This window comes from Strongylocentrotus purpuratus, unplaced genomic scaffold (assembly GCF_000002235.5).
Source record: "Strongylocentrotus purpuratus isolate Spur 01 unplaced genomic scaffold, Spur_5.0 spur5_scaffold_20, whole genome shotgun sequence".
Lineage (NCBI taxonomy): Eukaryota > Metazoa > Echinodermata > Echinoidea > Camarodonta > Strongylocentrotidae > Strongylocentrotus > Strongylocentrotus purpuratus.
In genome coordinates, this window is record NW_022145606.1 from 15741711 (window position 1) to 15756521 (window position 14811).

Below are 14811 nucleotides of genomic sequence, written 5' to 3' on the forward strand. Positions count from 1 at the left end.
ACATACTAAATGGAGAAAAAATACATGTGTTATACAAATACTAGCAAAATAATGTACTCTGAAAGAAAGCAGAACAAAAGAGAAGCAGATTTGGGGAAGCTTGAAAGAAATCGTACGCATTCATTTGACCATTCGTTCGTTCATTCCTTCATTTGTTCATTCATTCATTTATTCATTATTCATTCATTTATTTATAATTTATTCATTCATTCATTCATTCATTTATTCATTATTCATTCATTTATTTATAATTTATTCATTCATTCATTCATTCATTAGTTATTCAATCATTCCTTCATTCATTCAATCATTTCTTCATTCATTTATTCATTATTTATTCACTCACTCCTTCATTCCTTCTTTCATTTATTCAATTATTCATTTATTCATTATTTATTCAATCATTCATTCATGTATTCGTTATGTATTCAATCATTCCTTGATTCATTCAATCATTCAATCAATCCTTCATTCATTCAATCATTTAATAATCCATTCATTGATTTTCATTCAATCATTTGTTCATTATCATTCATACACTCGTTAACCTTTTAATATAATTTCATTCTTTTAATCATTGCTACTGCACATGTGTGTCCTACACTGTACATGTGCAGTAATAATTGTATCCAAGTTAAAATGTAGGCCGCCTTTCTGATGACGCACACACCTGCTACTTTTGCCACCTGAGTCATGAAGGGTTAACACTTGTTAGGCACGTTGTCGTTGGATACACGTGTGTGTCATCTCACTCGCTAGTGTGGTGGATAGTTCTCTGTCCTATTCAAGACAGTTGCAGGTTTGAATTAACTCTAAATGATATTATTTGTGACAATACACTGTATACATGTATGGATTGGATACTAGTCATAAATCTTTCTTCTTCTTCTTGAATTTTTAGTTTCTATTTATTAATATGACTCTGTACAAGTACATGTAGTTGGTATTTTTGTCTTCTCTCTCTCTCTCTCTCTCTCTCTCTCTCTTTCAGGGCCATTCTTCCCAAGCATTTGTTTTTACAGTGTATATTGTTCCTTTCAGTAATTTTGAATTATTGTCTGTATCTTGTTTTAAGGTAAAGACCAGTTCTGGTCATGCGATTGTATTGTGAAAGTAAACATCAGAAAAGGTTGATCATCTATTAAAGTATTGGAGTCTATCGCAAGGTTCTGAAATCGTCAAAATGATAAGAAATTTGGCCCAGTCTTGGTAAAGTTACAAGCACTGTACAAAGAAAGATGGACTACGCGACACGTGCGCGATATCTATCCGGTCCGGATAGATAGATAGATAATTTACCAAATATATCAATTAGTAGGCGGTTTCCCGGCAAAATTTGTATCATCATGTACATGTACATGTATTAGTCAAAACATATTCTTTCACATGATTGGTAATATTAATAACAACTTCCATTTCATTTTTTTGAGAGGGGGGCGTTTCCAAAATTGTTCTATACCTTTTAAGTGGGAAGTGCATGGTAACTGTTCCTAATGTTTAGCTGTGTCTGTGGTGTAGACTAGCTGAATACACATAGTTTTGTTTACCTCCAATGATAGGGCCCAATGGTTATTGACTTACTTCCTGGTGTGAGAGATAACAGAAGGAATACCTGGCCTCATCAAATTCACTGCATCATTATCTGACTAATCACCAGTCAACTACTCAACATGTATGTTAGTTGGTATTAAAGTAGGGATGCTTTCGGATTGAATGCATACATGTACTTCTCTCTTCTTCTTCAAGGACCTCCTCCTTTTTCTTTGGCTTCTTCTTTTCTTTTTACATCTTTTTCTTCTTTCTTGTTCTCCACATTTATCTTCTTCTCCTTTCCTGCTTTATATATCTTGTTTTCATCATCATCTTCTTCTTCTTCTTCTTCATTTTCTTTTTCTTTTTATTCCGTCTTCTTCTCCTCCAGCTCCTCTTTCTTTCTTTTCTTCTTCTTCTTCTTCTTCTTCTTCTTCTCTTCTTCTTCTTCTTCTTCTTCTTCTTCTTCTTCTTCTTCTTCTTCTTCTTCTTCTTCTTCTTCTTCTTCTTCTTCTTCTTCTTCTTCTTCTTCTTCTTCTTCTTCTTCTTCTTCTTTCTTCTTCTTCTTCTTCTTCTTCTTCTTCTTCTTCTTCTTCTTCTTCTTCTTAGGTTGCTCTCACAGGGAGTGAAATTTCCTGATTTCCCCCTGATTTTTCTCTAATTCCCTGCTTTTTCCATGACTGGAAAAAGCAGAGGTTCAGAATTTCAAGATCAATTGTAAACCTACATGTCATAAAACATCTTCAAACCTTTAACATGACACAAACTATTGAGACTGACAACTTTATTTTTAAGCCTTTGAAATTCCCTGATGTTTCCCTGGCTGGAGTGCTTTTTATCAAATTTGCTGACAACTTGTTTTTGACTGGAAAAAAGCAGCAACTAATAAATGTCCACATATTCCTGATTTCTATAGCTCCATGTACAATGTACAGTGCACAGTACATGTATGTGCACTGTATGAACCCTGTCTAATCAAAAGCGAAATGTCATGACAAAACATCATTGTTTGTTTATTTGCTTGTCTTGTATTATTCTGATTTTATGTATGTCTGTGTGATTTGTTTGCCCTTTTCCTTTGTACAGTACATGTACTCTCTTTAAAAAAAAGAGTGAATTTTCACTCTATTTTCACTTTCTTGGGAGTGACGTCCGGGATCACTTGTTTAGGAGTGAAAATCGATTGATTTTAGAGTGCTCTCTATTAAAGAAGAAAAGAGTGAATGTTCACTCTATTTTCACTACATTTTCACTCTCCAGAGGAGTGCAACCGTGATCACTCAATTTTTTTAGAGAATAATTCTCTCGTTCTGTCTTTCTATTTCTTTTCTTTTCTTTTATGATTTTCTTCATCCTTTATCGTCTCTTCTCTTATGAAATATGCTGTGTTATATCCCATAATATTCCAAATTTAAATTAGAACTTCCTTTCTCGCAATATTCCACCTCTTTGGATAATTTTTTTCTCTCACAGACTTGAAACCCTGCTGAAGGTTGTTTGTTACATTGACAAAGGATACGAAAGAGGAATTTGTATCTCATGCCAAAAAGGCCTCTCTTTTTGTCATTTACAATAACAAGCTACAATTTTTCACTTCCTTCATCTAAAATGTTGTATTTGAGTTCCTCTTTGATGCCTCCACAGCTACTTCTAATCAAATTTATTCCGAGATCTGGCAATAGTAGAAACTGTCTCCAAGTTTGTTGCAAAATTCACCTTGCACTAATGTAGTACAGGGCGAATATATAAGTGGGTCATATAGACAGGAAAAGGAAGTATCTGAAAATTGCTGAAGATCAAGGTACAGGTGTACAAACAACTTAAAGGGATAGTTGAGTTCTGTTGCAGAGGGCGCTACACAAAATCATTTTTTTGTGAGATAATGAAAAACTGAGTGTCAAATTTGAAAGAACATAATATTTAAATGACAAAATCATCTTTGTTTGATCAAGATCGGTTCAGAGACGGCTGAAATATAACGATTTCTAATACTTGTGTACCACCACAATTATTATTTTGAAAAATTTGAAAAAAACGTTGAAAAAAACACGAAATAACGCCTTTTACGTCGAATTTTAGTCAACGCCGTTGTTGGCTTTTTTGTTGGCATTTTCGTGTTGCTTATATTACCCGCAATTAGCCGGCTCATGTATTGTTATTTTTAATTAAATAATTGATTAACGGTCACTGTGTTTTTTTTTAAAGTGGAGCTGAATTGGTATGGTCGTATTGGCTTAATTTCACACATTTTGGGGTCCAAAATGACCTACAGTACATAGCAATTTTAGGTTCTCAAAGGGCACTATAAATGTCATAGATAAGAATAAGAGCAGTAACCATGCACTTTGAAGGAATTTGCGGTCTGAAAACAGAACTCAACTATCCCTTTAAAGGTATACCGGTAGACCAGTTTTGGAAATGCCCCCTTGAAAAAATGAAACAGAAGCTCTTAGATTACCGATCATGTGAAAGAATATATATGTTTTGATTAATATGTGTGTAAATGTACAAAAAGGTACAGTACATTGTACATGCCCATATCGTTTTCAGATTCATGACTAGAGCTCTTTCGGAGCTTTCATGTATTGTACATGGATAGATTATTTGTAAATCGCTATCTTCTCCTTGAAGGCCTATCTTGATAAATGTAGAGAGATACAGAGAGGAGGAGGGGAGAGTAAGGAGAGGGAGGGAGAGAGAGAGGGAGGGAGGGAGGGAGGGAGGGAGGGAGAGAGAGAGAGGGAGGGAGGGAGGGAGGGAGGGAGGGAGAGAGAGAGGAAGAGGGTGGGAGGGAGGGAGGGAGGGAGGGAGAGAGGGAGGGAGGGAGGGAGAGAGAGAGGGAGAGAGGGAGGGAGGGAGGGAGGGAGGGAGGAAGGGAGGGAGGGAGGGAGGGAGGGAGGGAGGGAGGAAGAGGGTGGGAGGGGAGGAGGGAGGGATGGAGGGAGGGAGGGAGGAAGAGGGTCGGAGGGAGGGAGGGAGGGAGGGAGGGGAGGAGGGAGGGAGGGAGAGAGGGAGGGAGGGAGGGATGAAGGAGAGGAAGAGGTTGGGAGGGAGGAAGAGGGTGGGAGGGAGGGAGGGAGGGAAGAGGTTGGGAGGGAGGAAGAGGGTGGGAGGGAGGAAAAGAGGGATGGAGAGAGGGAGGGGAGGAAGAGGGTGGGAGGGAGGGGAGGAAGAGGGTGGGAGGGAGGGGAGGAAGAGGGTGGGAGGGAGGGGAGGAAGAGGGTGGGAGGGAGGGGGGAGTGATGAGAGAGACAGTGAGAGGGTGGAAGGGATGGAGGACAAAGGGAGAGAAAGAGAGAGAGAGACAGTGAGGGAGGGGTGGGGAGGGACTGAGAGAGAGAGAGAGAGAGGAGAGGGGGAGAAAGATATGGGATGATAGAATCTTCTAGTTTAGTTTAATGTCATTGTCTGTTCAGTGTCATCCCTTGAGGCTTTACTCATAGCCATGACTCACCCTTCAAGACAATTGCCCTACATGTATACAGGTCAGTCTATGCATCACAAAGATACTGTGCCATCAACTGAGATATCATTATCATACTGTAGCTGTGTACAGTGTATACAGTGTACATGGAGTTGTTTCTGTCTGGTCGCCGATGAGTTCCTATGGAGAGAAGGGATCATGATCAACTCGTACCACCCCCCCCCCCCCCCTCCAATCCTACCAAATTTGCATAGCACTACAATGTAGAAATGTGATCTGCCATACTCTTCGTCAGTTTGATAGTTTCTCTTTTTGGTGTGTGTACATGTATGAGTGGGGGGGGGGGGCTGGGGGTATTGCCTTTCAGAGACTGTCCATACGTGTGCCACCCCTCCCCCCCCCCCCCTCCTCCCAAACCCTAAATATGTTAAAAAGTCTTAATAGCTACCTAAAATTTATAGTCATACTACAGAGACAGAGAACTGCTCCCGAAGAATAAAGAGAACTTGTCAATTTGTAATTCGATCACAAATATAAAATTTCAATCGCAGGTCCTCTTATCAATCGTAAGTTTGCAATCTCTGTACATTGTGCATACTGTACGTGTAGTTGCAATTGATATCAACTCCAAAGAATTTGCGATTAAAGATAAACTTGAGTTGTGGTATTAAATGCAATTGCATTGTGAAAGAAAAGGTGTGGAATGGATCAGAAAAGTTGATCATATAGCATATACATAAGTAATGGTGTGTAATGCAAGGTTCTGGAGTCATCAAAATCATCATAAATTTGGCAGAGTCTTGGTAAAGTAACAATCACTTACACAGAAAGATGTATAAGGGACAACACACATGGTGTCGGGGCTAGTACTACCCTGATTTCCTTATCTTTCTATGCTCATTACTCAGCCAGTATACATTTTCTTCCAAAATTGTTTGGCACATGACATTTATTTGTAATCTTGAACATTCAGTGTAAGTTTCGTTAGATTCTGTGAGAATTCATTTTTTTTTTTACCAGAACTCAAGTTTATCTTTAAGGAAAAATGTTGCAATCCACCTCCAAGCTGAGGTGATAGGGCCCTGATTATCTCTTTTTCTTTCCTACATGTACATAGTACATGTACATGTACCTATACATGTATAGCCAGTTGAATTTCATAGACTGCCCCTTCAATACAAGGATTTAAAGACTGTCAATACTACTGGGCCAGAAGGGATTAGACCACACAGCGAGGTCACTGACAGGTGGCTTTCTCATTAACTCAGCTCTCAACTACATAAGAAAAGGAGGATCATGGGGGACCAATGTTCAGGCACCGATTGTTTTCTATATAGAGGGAGCAAGTAGCTACAAGTAGCACAGTGGGGCTTTAAGAAAGACTTTAAAGCTCTGGGAAAGGTTTTATTCTAAAAATAAGACCAGATGACACACCTACACAAAGAAACCGAGAGCGAAAGGTAAATGAGAACTACAGAAACAGCTCTGGCAAAACACATTTCTTTCTTTTTGACAGAAAGATCCAGTTTCATTGCATCATCAGACAACCTGGCAAATCAATCGTCTAGGCGTCTAGCTATAAAATCGAGTGGAGTCCAGACTTGTTTCATGTTGTCTAAATCTAGAGCCTGAATGAAAAAGAATTAACAGTCTGGAATATGCTTCAACCTTGCCTCATTAACTACATGTACATGTATCAAGGCAAATCAGTTGATGAAGATTTAATGAATGGGATATTGATTTTCTTTTCTACATGCATGTACTGTACACTAGGTTCATTGTACATATACATGTACATGTACACGTACATTACATTGTAATCAGATCTGTATATTCTTTTGATTTGTTTTCTTCTTTCTGACTTCCTAGATGTACGTGTAAACTACATTCATTAAAAAATACTAGCATACTAGAGACCATTTATTTATTCATGCTATAAATTATATACATGTACTGTACAAGTGGTATGATCTGACAAGCTGGTTTATATTGAAATGTTATCCTTCTATCATTTTCTCCTTCTATCATTTTCTCCTTCTATCATTTTCTCCTTCTATCATTTTCTCCTTTATCTTTCCTTACAATGTACATGTACATGTATGTCTCTCTCTCTGTTTTATTCTTCTATCATTTTCTCTCCCCTTTCTTTTTTTATTCTTTTCTGCTTCTATTCCTCTATCAGCATCTCTCTTATCTTTCGTCTTAAGCATGTTATTCATATTTTATCTTATCATTTTCTCTTTCTATTTCACTTGTGTTATTTTTTGTTTTTCCCCTTTCTATCATTTTCATGTTCAGGATTTTGGGTGGGGATTTAATGGTCAGGAAGTAATCCAGATTTAATTTGCTTCCAAGCTCCAGCACTGGCAGAAGTGAAAATGAAAACAGTAGGCCTACAAAGTTTCTTCAAACATAATCTAGGCTCTGCTCAAGGCTTTGTGGATTGTTGTGGTTACATTGTAAGAGTCTGTTCTTGCAGACTAGTCACACTAACAGGTAGCCACTAGCCAGCCAGATATAGTGATATGAGTCATTCACAGCTGGTTATTTGATAAAGGTCATCCGCTTTTCTTAAAGGTCAAACACAATATACCCTTCTGTGCTTGAACAACTGTATGGTGTCTGATCTGCACCTACATGTAGAGCATTTCAGACTACAGGAAATGCATAAGAAACTTGTAAAAAACATACAAGAATTATCACAGGTGAAAGGAGCATACAGACTAGTAGTAGAAGATAACTTTAATATTTAAAGAAACGTTGTTCAAAAAGAATGTGAATATAAAGAACCATTATTTAAAGCTTTAAAGCTTATCTGCCATAGTTTACAGGAGGGATTAGAGCGCCCTGCAAGGTCACTGGACAGGTGGTTATCTCATCAACTCAGCTCTCAGTTAACATAAGAAAAAGAGGATCATGGGGGACCAATGGTCACCGATTAGGCATTGTTTGTTGTAAGAGGGCGCAAGTAGCTACAAGTAGTGCAGTGGGCCTTTAATAAGGAGCCTACACTACCTGTACATGTACAGACAAACAACATAGTTTAAAAGAAATGTTGTAAACACACTGGTTTTGACGGGATCAGTTGACATGACAGCCTGCCAATCATGACTGCCCAGTTATGTTAAGCCCCGCCCACTCATATGATTTTTCCTACGATATGATGTCGTACTCGAACATGATGCTGATTCTTTATCAAGTTTTTCGTTCAAAACGATGCCCAAACAGGCATTTTGTTATACTGGCATTTAGAATTGTAATTACTTGTAATCCTCATCAGCCCCTGTCTATCCTCAATCGGGTCTAATAAACATACATGCACAAGTACAACAAATAGACTAAATAGTGTACAGTTTACAAGTAGACCTCTGCATATGCAGTACAACTTTCACTGCAGATGGAAGTGTGGAAGAAACGAAAACAAAAGAGAGAGAAAAATAAAAAAGAGAGAGGGAAACAAACAAAAAGAGAGAAAAAAAAGGAAAGAAAGAGAGAGTAAAGAGTGAGAGAGAGAAGGAGAGGGATTGAGAGTGTGTGTGAGAGAGAGAGAGAGAGAGAGAGTAAAAGAGAGAATCAACAAAAGAACTAACCTCATTGAAGTATTCCCTGATTTCTGCCTCGTCTGTCAACGCCATATTGGTCTGTGTATTCCTCTGAATATTCTACAAAGAAGTGTGCTGCAGGAACGTATTTTCCTCTTCTCTCGATGTTGTAAGATTAGATCTTACAGCCGTTCCTGTTTTCTCTACGTCTTTCAGAGGCTGTAATGGATGATAAAAATGAGAGATTGTGAAGAAACTGATTTTAATTGATATAATAGCTACATGTACATGTACATGTACATGTATGCACAAGAAGACTGGGCACAGAGGCTAATGTGATGGTCACATTACCCCAAAATAGCCTGCTCGGTCGCCGAGAGGCGAGTTTTTAACCAATTCTGCCCGGCTTCTGCCCGGCGGCTGCCCGGCCACCGAGCGGCGGCCGCCCAGGCACCGCTCATTTTTAGGGCATCGCTTGGTCGCCGCTGAAGTTTAAGCGCGGACGCCGCGGAGTTAAAATTTGGGTGGCGCCTGCTCACTTTTCACTCGCCGTCCAAAATACGCTCGATACCTGGGCGGTCGCCGCCCGGGCACCGACCTAATCGCTGGGCGATGCCTAAATTCCAGCAGCGACTGAGCATACTACTGATCAGTCGGTCGCTGCTCTAATTTGTGACCATAGCTTAAAGGTACAGTAGTATTGGGCAGATATGGAAGATGGTTTGGAAAGAGAAGGAATGACAAATGAAAAGGAAAAGAAAAATTGGATTCCAAAAGACATAATGGCTTGACAATGATGTGAAAGAACAAAAAGGAGTTGGATAAAATATTGGGAGAGTATAGGGGAGGGTACATGTGAATAGATAGCAGCTGTGTATTAAAGAGAAAGATGTGAGAGAAGACAAGAGAGATAGTGGGAGAGAGGGAGAGAAAACACACAGGTAGCACAGGACCAAAGAAACATTGAAGGAGAGAGTGAAAAACAAGAAAGAGTAGATCTACAAGAGATCTTGAGAAGTGAATTTAGGCCGAATATTTCATGGAGTTGATAAGGAAGTAAATTAATTTATTCAATGCTTAAAAACTTTTGAGTTTCACATTGGACATACTGTACATGTATGTGTTAAAGTTCAGTGTATAAAGCCAACATCCTGAATAGAAGTATTTTCCAGGGCTGTATCCTGATTTCAAAGTACTTGATTGACCTTGCGTACAATTCCTGGTACTGTAACTGTACACTGTACATGTACTATGTGCATCATGGACATTCAAAAGTTCAGTGCATACAAATTATATGCTTCAACAAGTATCGCATTCAACTAATCAGGCCCTAAATCATAATGAAAGCAAAAGTGTGTCACTCATGCATGCAAGTCATGCACTACAGATTAAAGAAGAGACTCCACAGGAAATATCACTTTCACAAAACCATTTATGGATTGCATTCATTTGTTAATGAAACTGAAATTAAAGGTAAAGACCAGTATTGGAAACGCCCCAATTTCAAAAAATGAAATGGAAGCTCTCATTACCAATCATGTGAAAGAATATGTTTTGACTAATACATGATAATACAAAATTTGCTGGGAAACCGCCTACTAATTCATATATTAAGTAAATTTGTTTCTCTCATGGTCTGTGAGAGATATAGGGTAGTCCCATATACATCTTTCTGTGTATAGTGCTTGTAACTTTACGAAGAATGGGCCAAATTTCTTATCATTTTGATGATTCCAGAACCTTGCAGATGCTAGATGCTAGATGCTAGATGATCAACCTTTTCTGATAGATTCCACAACGTTTCTTTCACAATGCAATCGCATGACCATAACTGGTCTTTACCTTTAATCGGCTGATGTACACATAAATGTACTCCAGTGAACAAAGGAAAATTCAACATACCGGTAGAGAGCAAACTAATTTAGAAGAAAGCAGACAAATCAGAAAAGCATACAAGTGATAGTTTGAATGAAAGCACAAAGTCATGCACTTCTAATTAATTCATTTGTTCATTTTTAAGGGAAATCCAACCTTGAGACCAAAATAATCTAGAAGAAAGCAGAAAAATCAGTCAGCATACGGGTGAAAGTTTGAATGAAAATTATGAAATCGGACAAAAATCTAGAAAGTCATGCATCTTTGTAAGTTACAATCACTACATGTACATGTACTGTGCATGTACTGTAGGTATGGGCTCGTCAAATTGGATGAATCGCTAGTTTTTCTGGGCTGTAGTGGCAGAAAACTTTCCCATTTGTTCCAACAAACAAAATTACAAAAGTTTCACTTTTTCAAAAAATTGTATGAATTTAATAGGAGGGTTTATTTGCTCTCGAAGGCACACTGTACATGTAATGATGTACAGTACTGTATGTAAATGCATGTACATGTAGGATGCTATCCCTAATAAATTAATATGAGTAGTGGCCCAAGGGAGAAGGCACTTGAGTCTTGAGAGGAAAGCAGAAATTAGAGATATTTTTGTACATGACAAACAAGCAATTTTGCACAAAACAATTTAGGCACCAATAGACCCAGTAGGCGCGTCTTCATCATCTCGAGATTGCCAAATAGCCCGCTATTTCTGATTTGGGAAATAATCACGAAGTAACAAATCGCGTCTTCACTATCTCTAAATTCGACCTCATAACTTAAAACTCGACCTTGAGAAATTATCTCAAGATATTTTGCTCAGCGTTAGCGCGTATTGCGATTCTTCGGTCTTGTGAAGACGCACGGGACAAATAGCTGGATATTTTGCAAACTATCCCAAGATATCTTGGGATGACAATCCTGACCAAATATCCTTCTAATTGCTACTTCGGTCTGATGAAGACGTAAATTAGCTGGATAGTTTGCGATCGGGATAGTTCAAATAGCTGGATATTTGGCAATCTCGACATAGTGCGAACCGGAAATCGTTGTGCATGATGGGATCGGGATATTTGACTCCGGACTTCGGTCTAATGAAGACGGTCGTAAACTATCCCGCTAGTTCGGAAATAGTGGGATATTTTGCAAACTAGACCGAGATATCTTGGGATATTATCCCGACCAACTATCCAGCTAATTTGCTACTTCGGTCTAATGAAGACGCAAATAGCTGGATAGTTTGCGATCGGGATAGTTCAAATAGCTGGATATTTGGCAATCTCGAGATAGTGAAGACGGGCCTACTGTGCCACAATACATTTATCATGGGATGGACATATCAAAGGCTGCCTTTACGATCGTTTTACTGTTTCTTGTGCAAGATACCAGCGTTATGGGTTGTCATGGAGCTTACAAAATACCAAGAGTCTCAAGACTGGACATGAGCCACTGTGATGCATTACTGAATACGGTACTGTACATGTATGTAAACATGTAGCAACCCTTTCGTCATTTGGTGCCTTCTGTTGTGTGCACAGTTGCAAGTGTGGCAAAGGAATGACTGTGCATAGAGGCAAAGAAAGCAACTGAAGAGTTAAAGATGAAGTTGAGTTCTGGTCATGCGATTGCATTGTGAAAGAAACGGTGTGGAACTGACCAGAAAAGGTTGATCATCTAGCATGTAAGAGTTTGTGTGTATTGCAAGGTTCTGGAATCATCAAAATGATAAGAAATGTGACCAAGTTTTGGTAAAGTTACAAACACTTGCACAGAAAGATGTATATGGGACTACACGAACACGTGGCGTAAAAAGCCGGCCCCCCCCCCCCCCGATATTTACGATGTTACATGCATATTTAGAATATGAAGGCATTTGGAGAGCCATGCTTTTCAGGGAACATATGTCTTAACTGATGTTCTTCCACACTTGCATTATAATAAGAATGAGTAATGCTCACAATTTATTTTTCACCTCTTCCCAGAACTCAACCTTCTCTTTAATGGAAATACATGTACATGTACAGGTTGTACATGTATGTAAACTGTGGGGCAGGGTCTACATGCATTTCTGGATAGCCAAGGTAGGCCAACAGAATAAAAGGGAGCTGATGTGATGATGATGATGAAGAAGAAGAAGGAGAAGGAGAAGAGGGTAAAAAGAACAAGAAGAAGATGAAGAAAAGGAAGATGAAGAAAAGGAAGATGAAGAAAAGGAAGAGGAAACGGAAGAAGGAGAAGAGGAAGAAGTAGAACTAGAAGAAATAAAAAAGAAGAACAGGAAGAAAAAGAAAAGGAAGAAAAAGAAGAAGAAGAAGAAGAAGAAGAAGAAGAAGAAGAAGAAGAAGAAGAAAAAGAAGAAGAAGAAGAAGAAGAAGAAGAAGAAAAGGAAGAAAAATAAAAAGAAGAAGAAGAAGAAAAGGAAGAAAAAGAAGAAGAATTGTGAGCACCTAACATCAACATGCAACATGGCCAATTAAAATAAAATGCTCTGAAACACTTTCTGTCACACATTGATCTTGAATCTACATTTGTACAGTCTGTAGTCTGTATTCACTAAAAACAAAAAAAATGAGTGAAGAAAATGGTCTCAAACATGAATTTCCTTTTCTCCTGATTCCTGTAACTGTGCATGTGTCAAGTACGCAACTTCTCAAGACTGAAGTTTGACTTTGTTTCAACTTTTATCTCGATCTAGAATATAGATCTAGATACAAATAACAAGAGCTTGATAGAACTCACTTCTTAAATTAAACAGACAATAGAAACTTCGAAATTTATATGTTTCCTGGCCTGGTCATAACTAAACCAGCTCCAGATCTAGAATTCTAGAATAGATCCTTCAATTCCGTGGCCGAATTAAGTTCATGGCGGGGCATCTGCAGCTCGCAGTGCAACGTACGGTGCTACATAGAGCGGCCTGCGCTGGGCGTAGGCTGCTTGTAAAGCCTGGCCATGGTCCAAGGAACAATTCAAGGCATGGACATTTTCTTTGCCTGAAATTGAAAATGCAAAGACCGGAGGTACATTCGAAATCAAGCAAAGCAACGATATAATTACCTGCTATGGTGATGATAAGACTTCTCTCGTCCACGATTGTGAGCTGAATAAATCCTGATAAAAACCAAAGGAGGTGAAACATCAGTTTTCCTTTCACTTTGCGATCATTTCAGAAGTAGGAAATGATTCTAACTGACGATCTGATAACACACGTACACACGGCCGGAAGTAGGTGCAACAATGAGAAAAACAACCTGTAGATGTTGGTTCCGCATATATTAGATCGGAGTGTAGGAGTCACGTTTGCATTACATTGCCAATTTAATCCTTAACAAAATTATTAAAATATAGTCATTTTAATTATTCGTTTTTGATTTATTTTTTATTTTAAATAATCATAAAGTATTATTTAATGAAGGAATATATATTTTAATTCAATAAAAAGGTATTTTTATTAATCTATAATGTATTTAAATATCTATCTATCTTTGTTGCAAATTGTTAGCAATTGATTTTGTATACTCTAACTTCAGTCCGTAAGGCTACAATCACACACAACGCGTCGTGTAGATCTAGAGTTGAGTGGTGTAAAATAAGCGGAAGTTTGAGTAAAGATTGAAGTGAGTCTACTCTAGTGAGATGACTATATAGATAATTGCCAGCTTATAGGGCTTCGTTTAATAGTAGTTCACCAAATAAGGAAACGGCAGGAATTAGCTACACTGCGTATCCGGAAGCCGATGGGATGAAAATTCCAGAGATTAATCGGTTTTCAAAGAGGTAATTACCATTAAAAAAACATAAATGTTTTGTTCAAACTTCAAGTATATGCTATTCCTAGTTCAATTACAGAATGAGTTGAGGATTGTTTTGTGTTCGGCCGAGGGAACCCAGGGTGGGGGTGGGGGGGGGGAGCTATTTGCCCTGGTCCCTCCTCATAGATTTGTTTAATTGAGGTAAAGTTGTGACACGCAAAGAGTAAAAAATCTTAATGATCATAAGATAATGGTAACAATTAATGATAATACATGTAATCATGGTAATATAAATTTTAATTGTCATTTTTATTATTTTCATGATGCTGCTGCTGCTGATAATGATGATACTAACATTGATGATAATGAGACTAGAGGCTTATTTCCCTATTGATATTGTCTTTTTCTTCCTCTTCCTCCTACTTCTTCTTCTTCTTCTTCTTCTTCTTCTTCTTCTTTTCTTCTTCTTCTTCTTTTTCTTCTTCTTCTTCTTCTTCTTTCTTCTTCTTCTTCTTCTTCTTCTTCTTCTTCCTTTCTTCTTCTCCTTCTTCTTCTTCTTCTTCTTCTTCTTCTTCTTCTTCTTCTTCTTCTTCTTCTTCTTCTTCTTCTTCTTCTTCTTCTTTCTTCTTCTCCTTCTTCTTCTTCTTCTTCTTCTTCTCCTCCTCTTCCTCCTCCTCCTCCTCCTCCTCCT

General features: G+C 38.3%; 1 protein-coding gene across 1 annotated transcript in view; it reads right to left on the reverse strand.

Annotated features, from left to right (window-relative positions):
* Window positions 1-13605, reverse strand: part of LOC105445738 (plastin-3) — a 38521-nt gene extending 24916 nt beyond the window's left edge. The window contains exons 1-2 of the mRNA XM_030992855.1: window positions 13426-13605; window positions 8545-8715 (exon numbers count right to left, since the gene is read on the reverse strand). Of these exons, the coding sequence (XP_030848715.1) occupies window positions 8545-8589 (45 nt within the window). The 5' untranslated portion in view covers window positions 8590-8715; window positions 13426-13605. The remainder of the gene's footprint in view (window positions 1-8544; window positions 8716-13425) is intronic.
* Between the last annotated feature and the right edge of the window lie 1206 nt (window positions 13606-14811).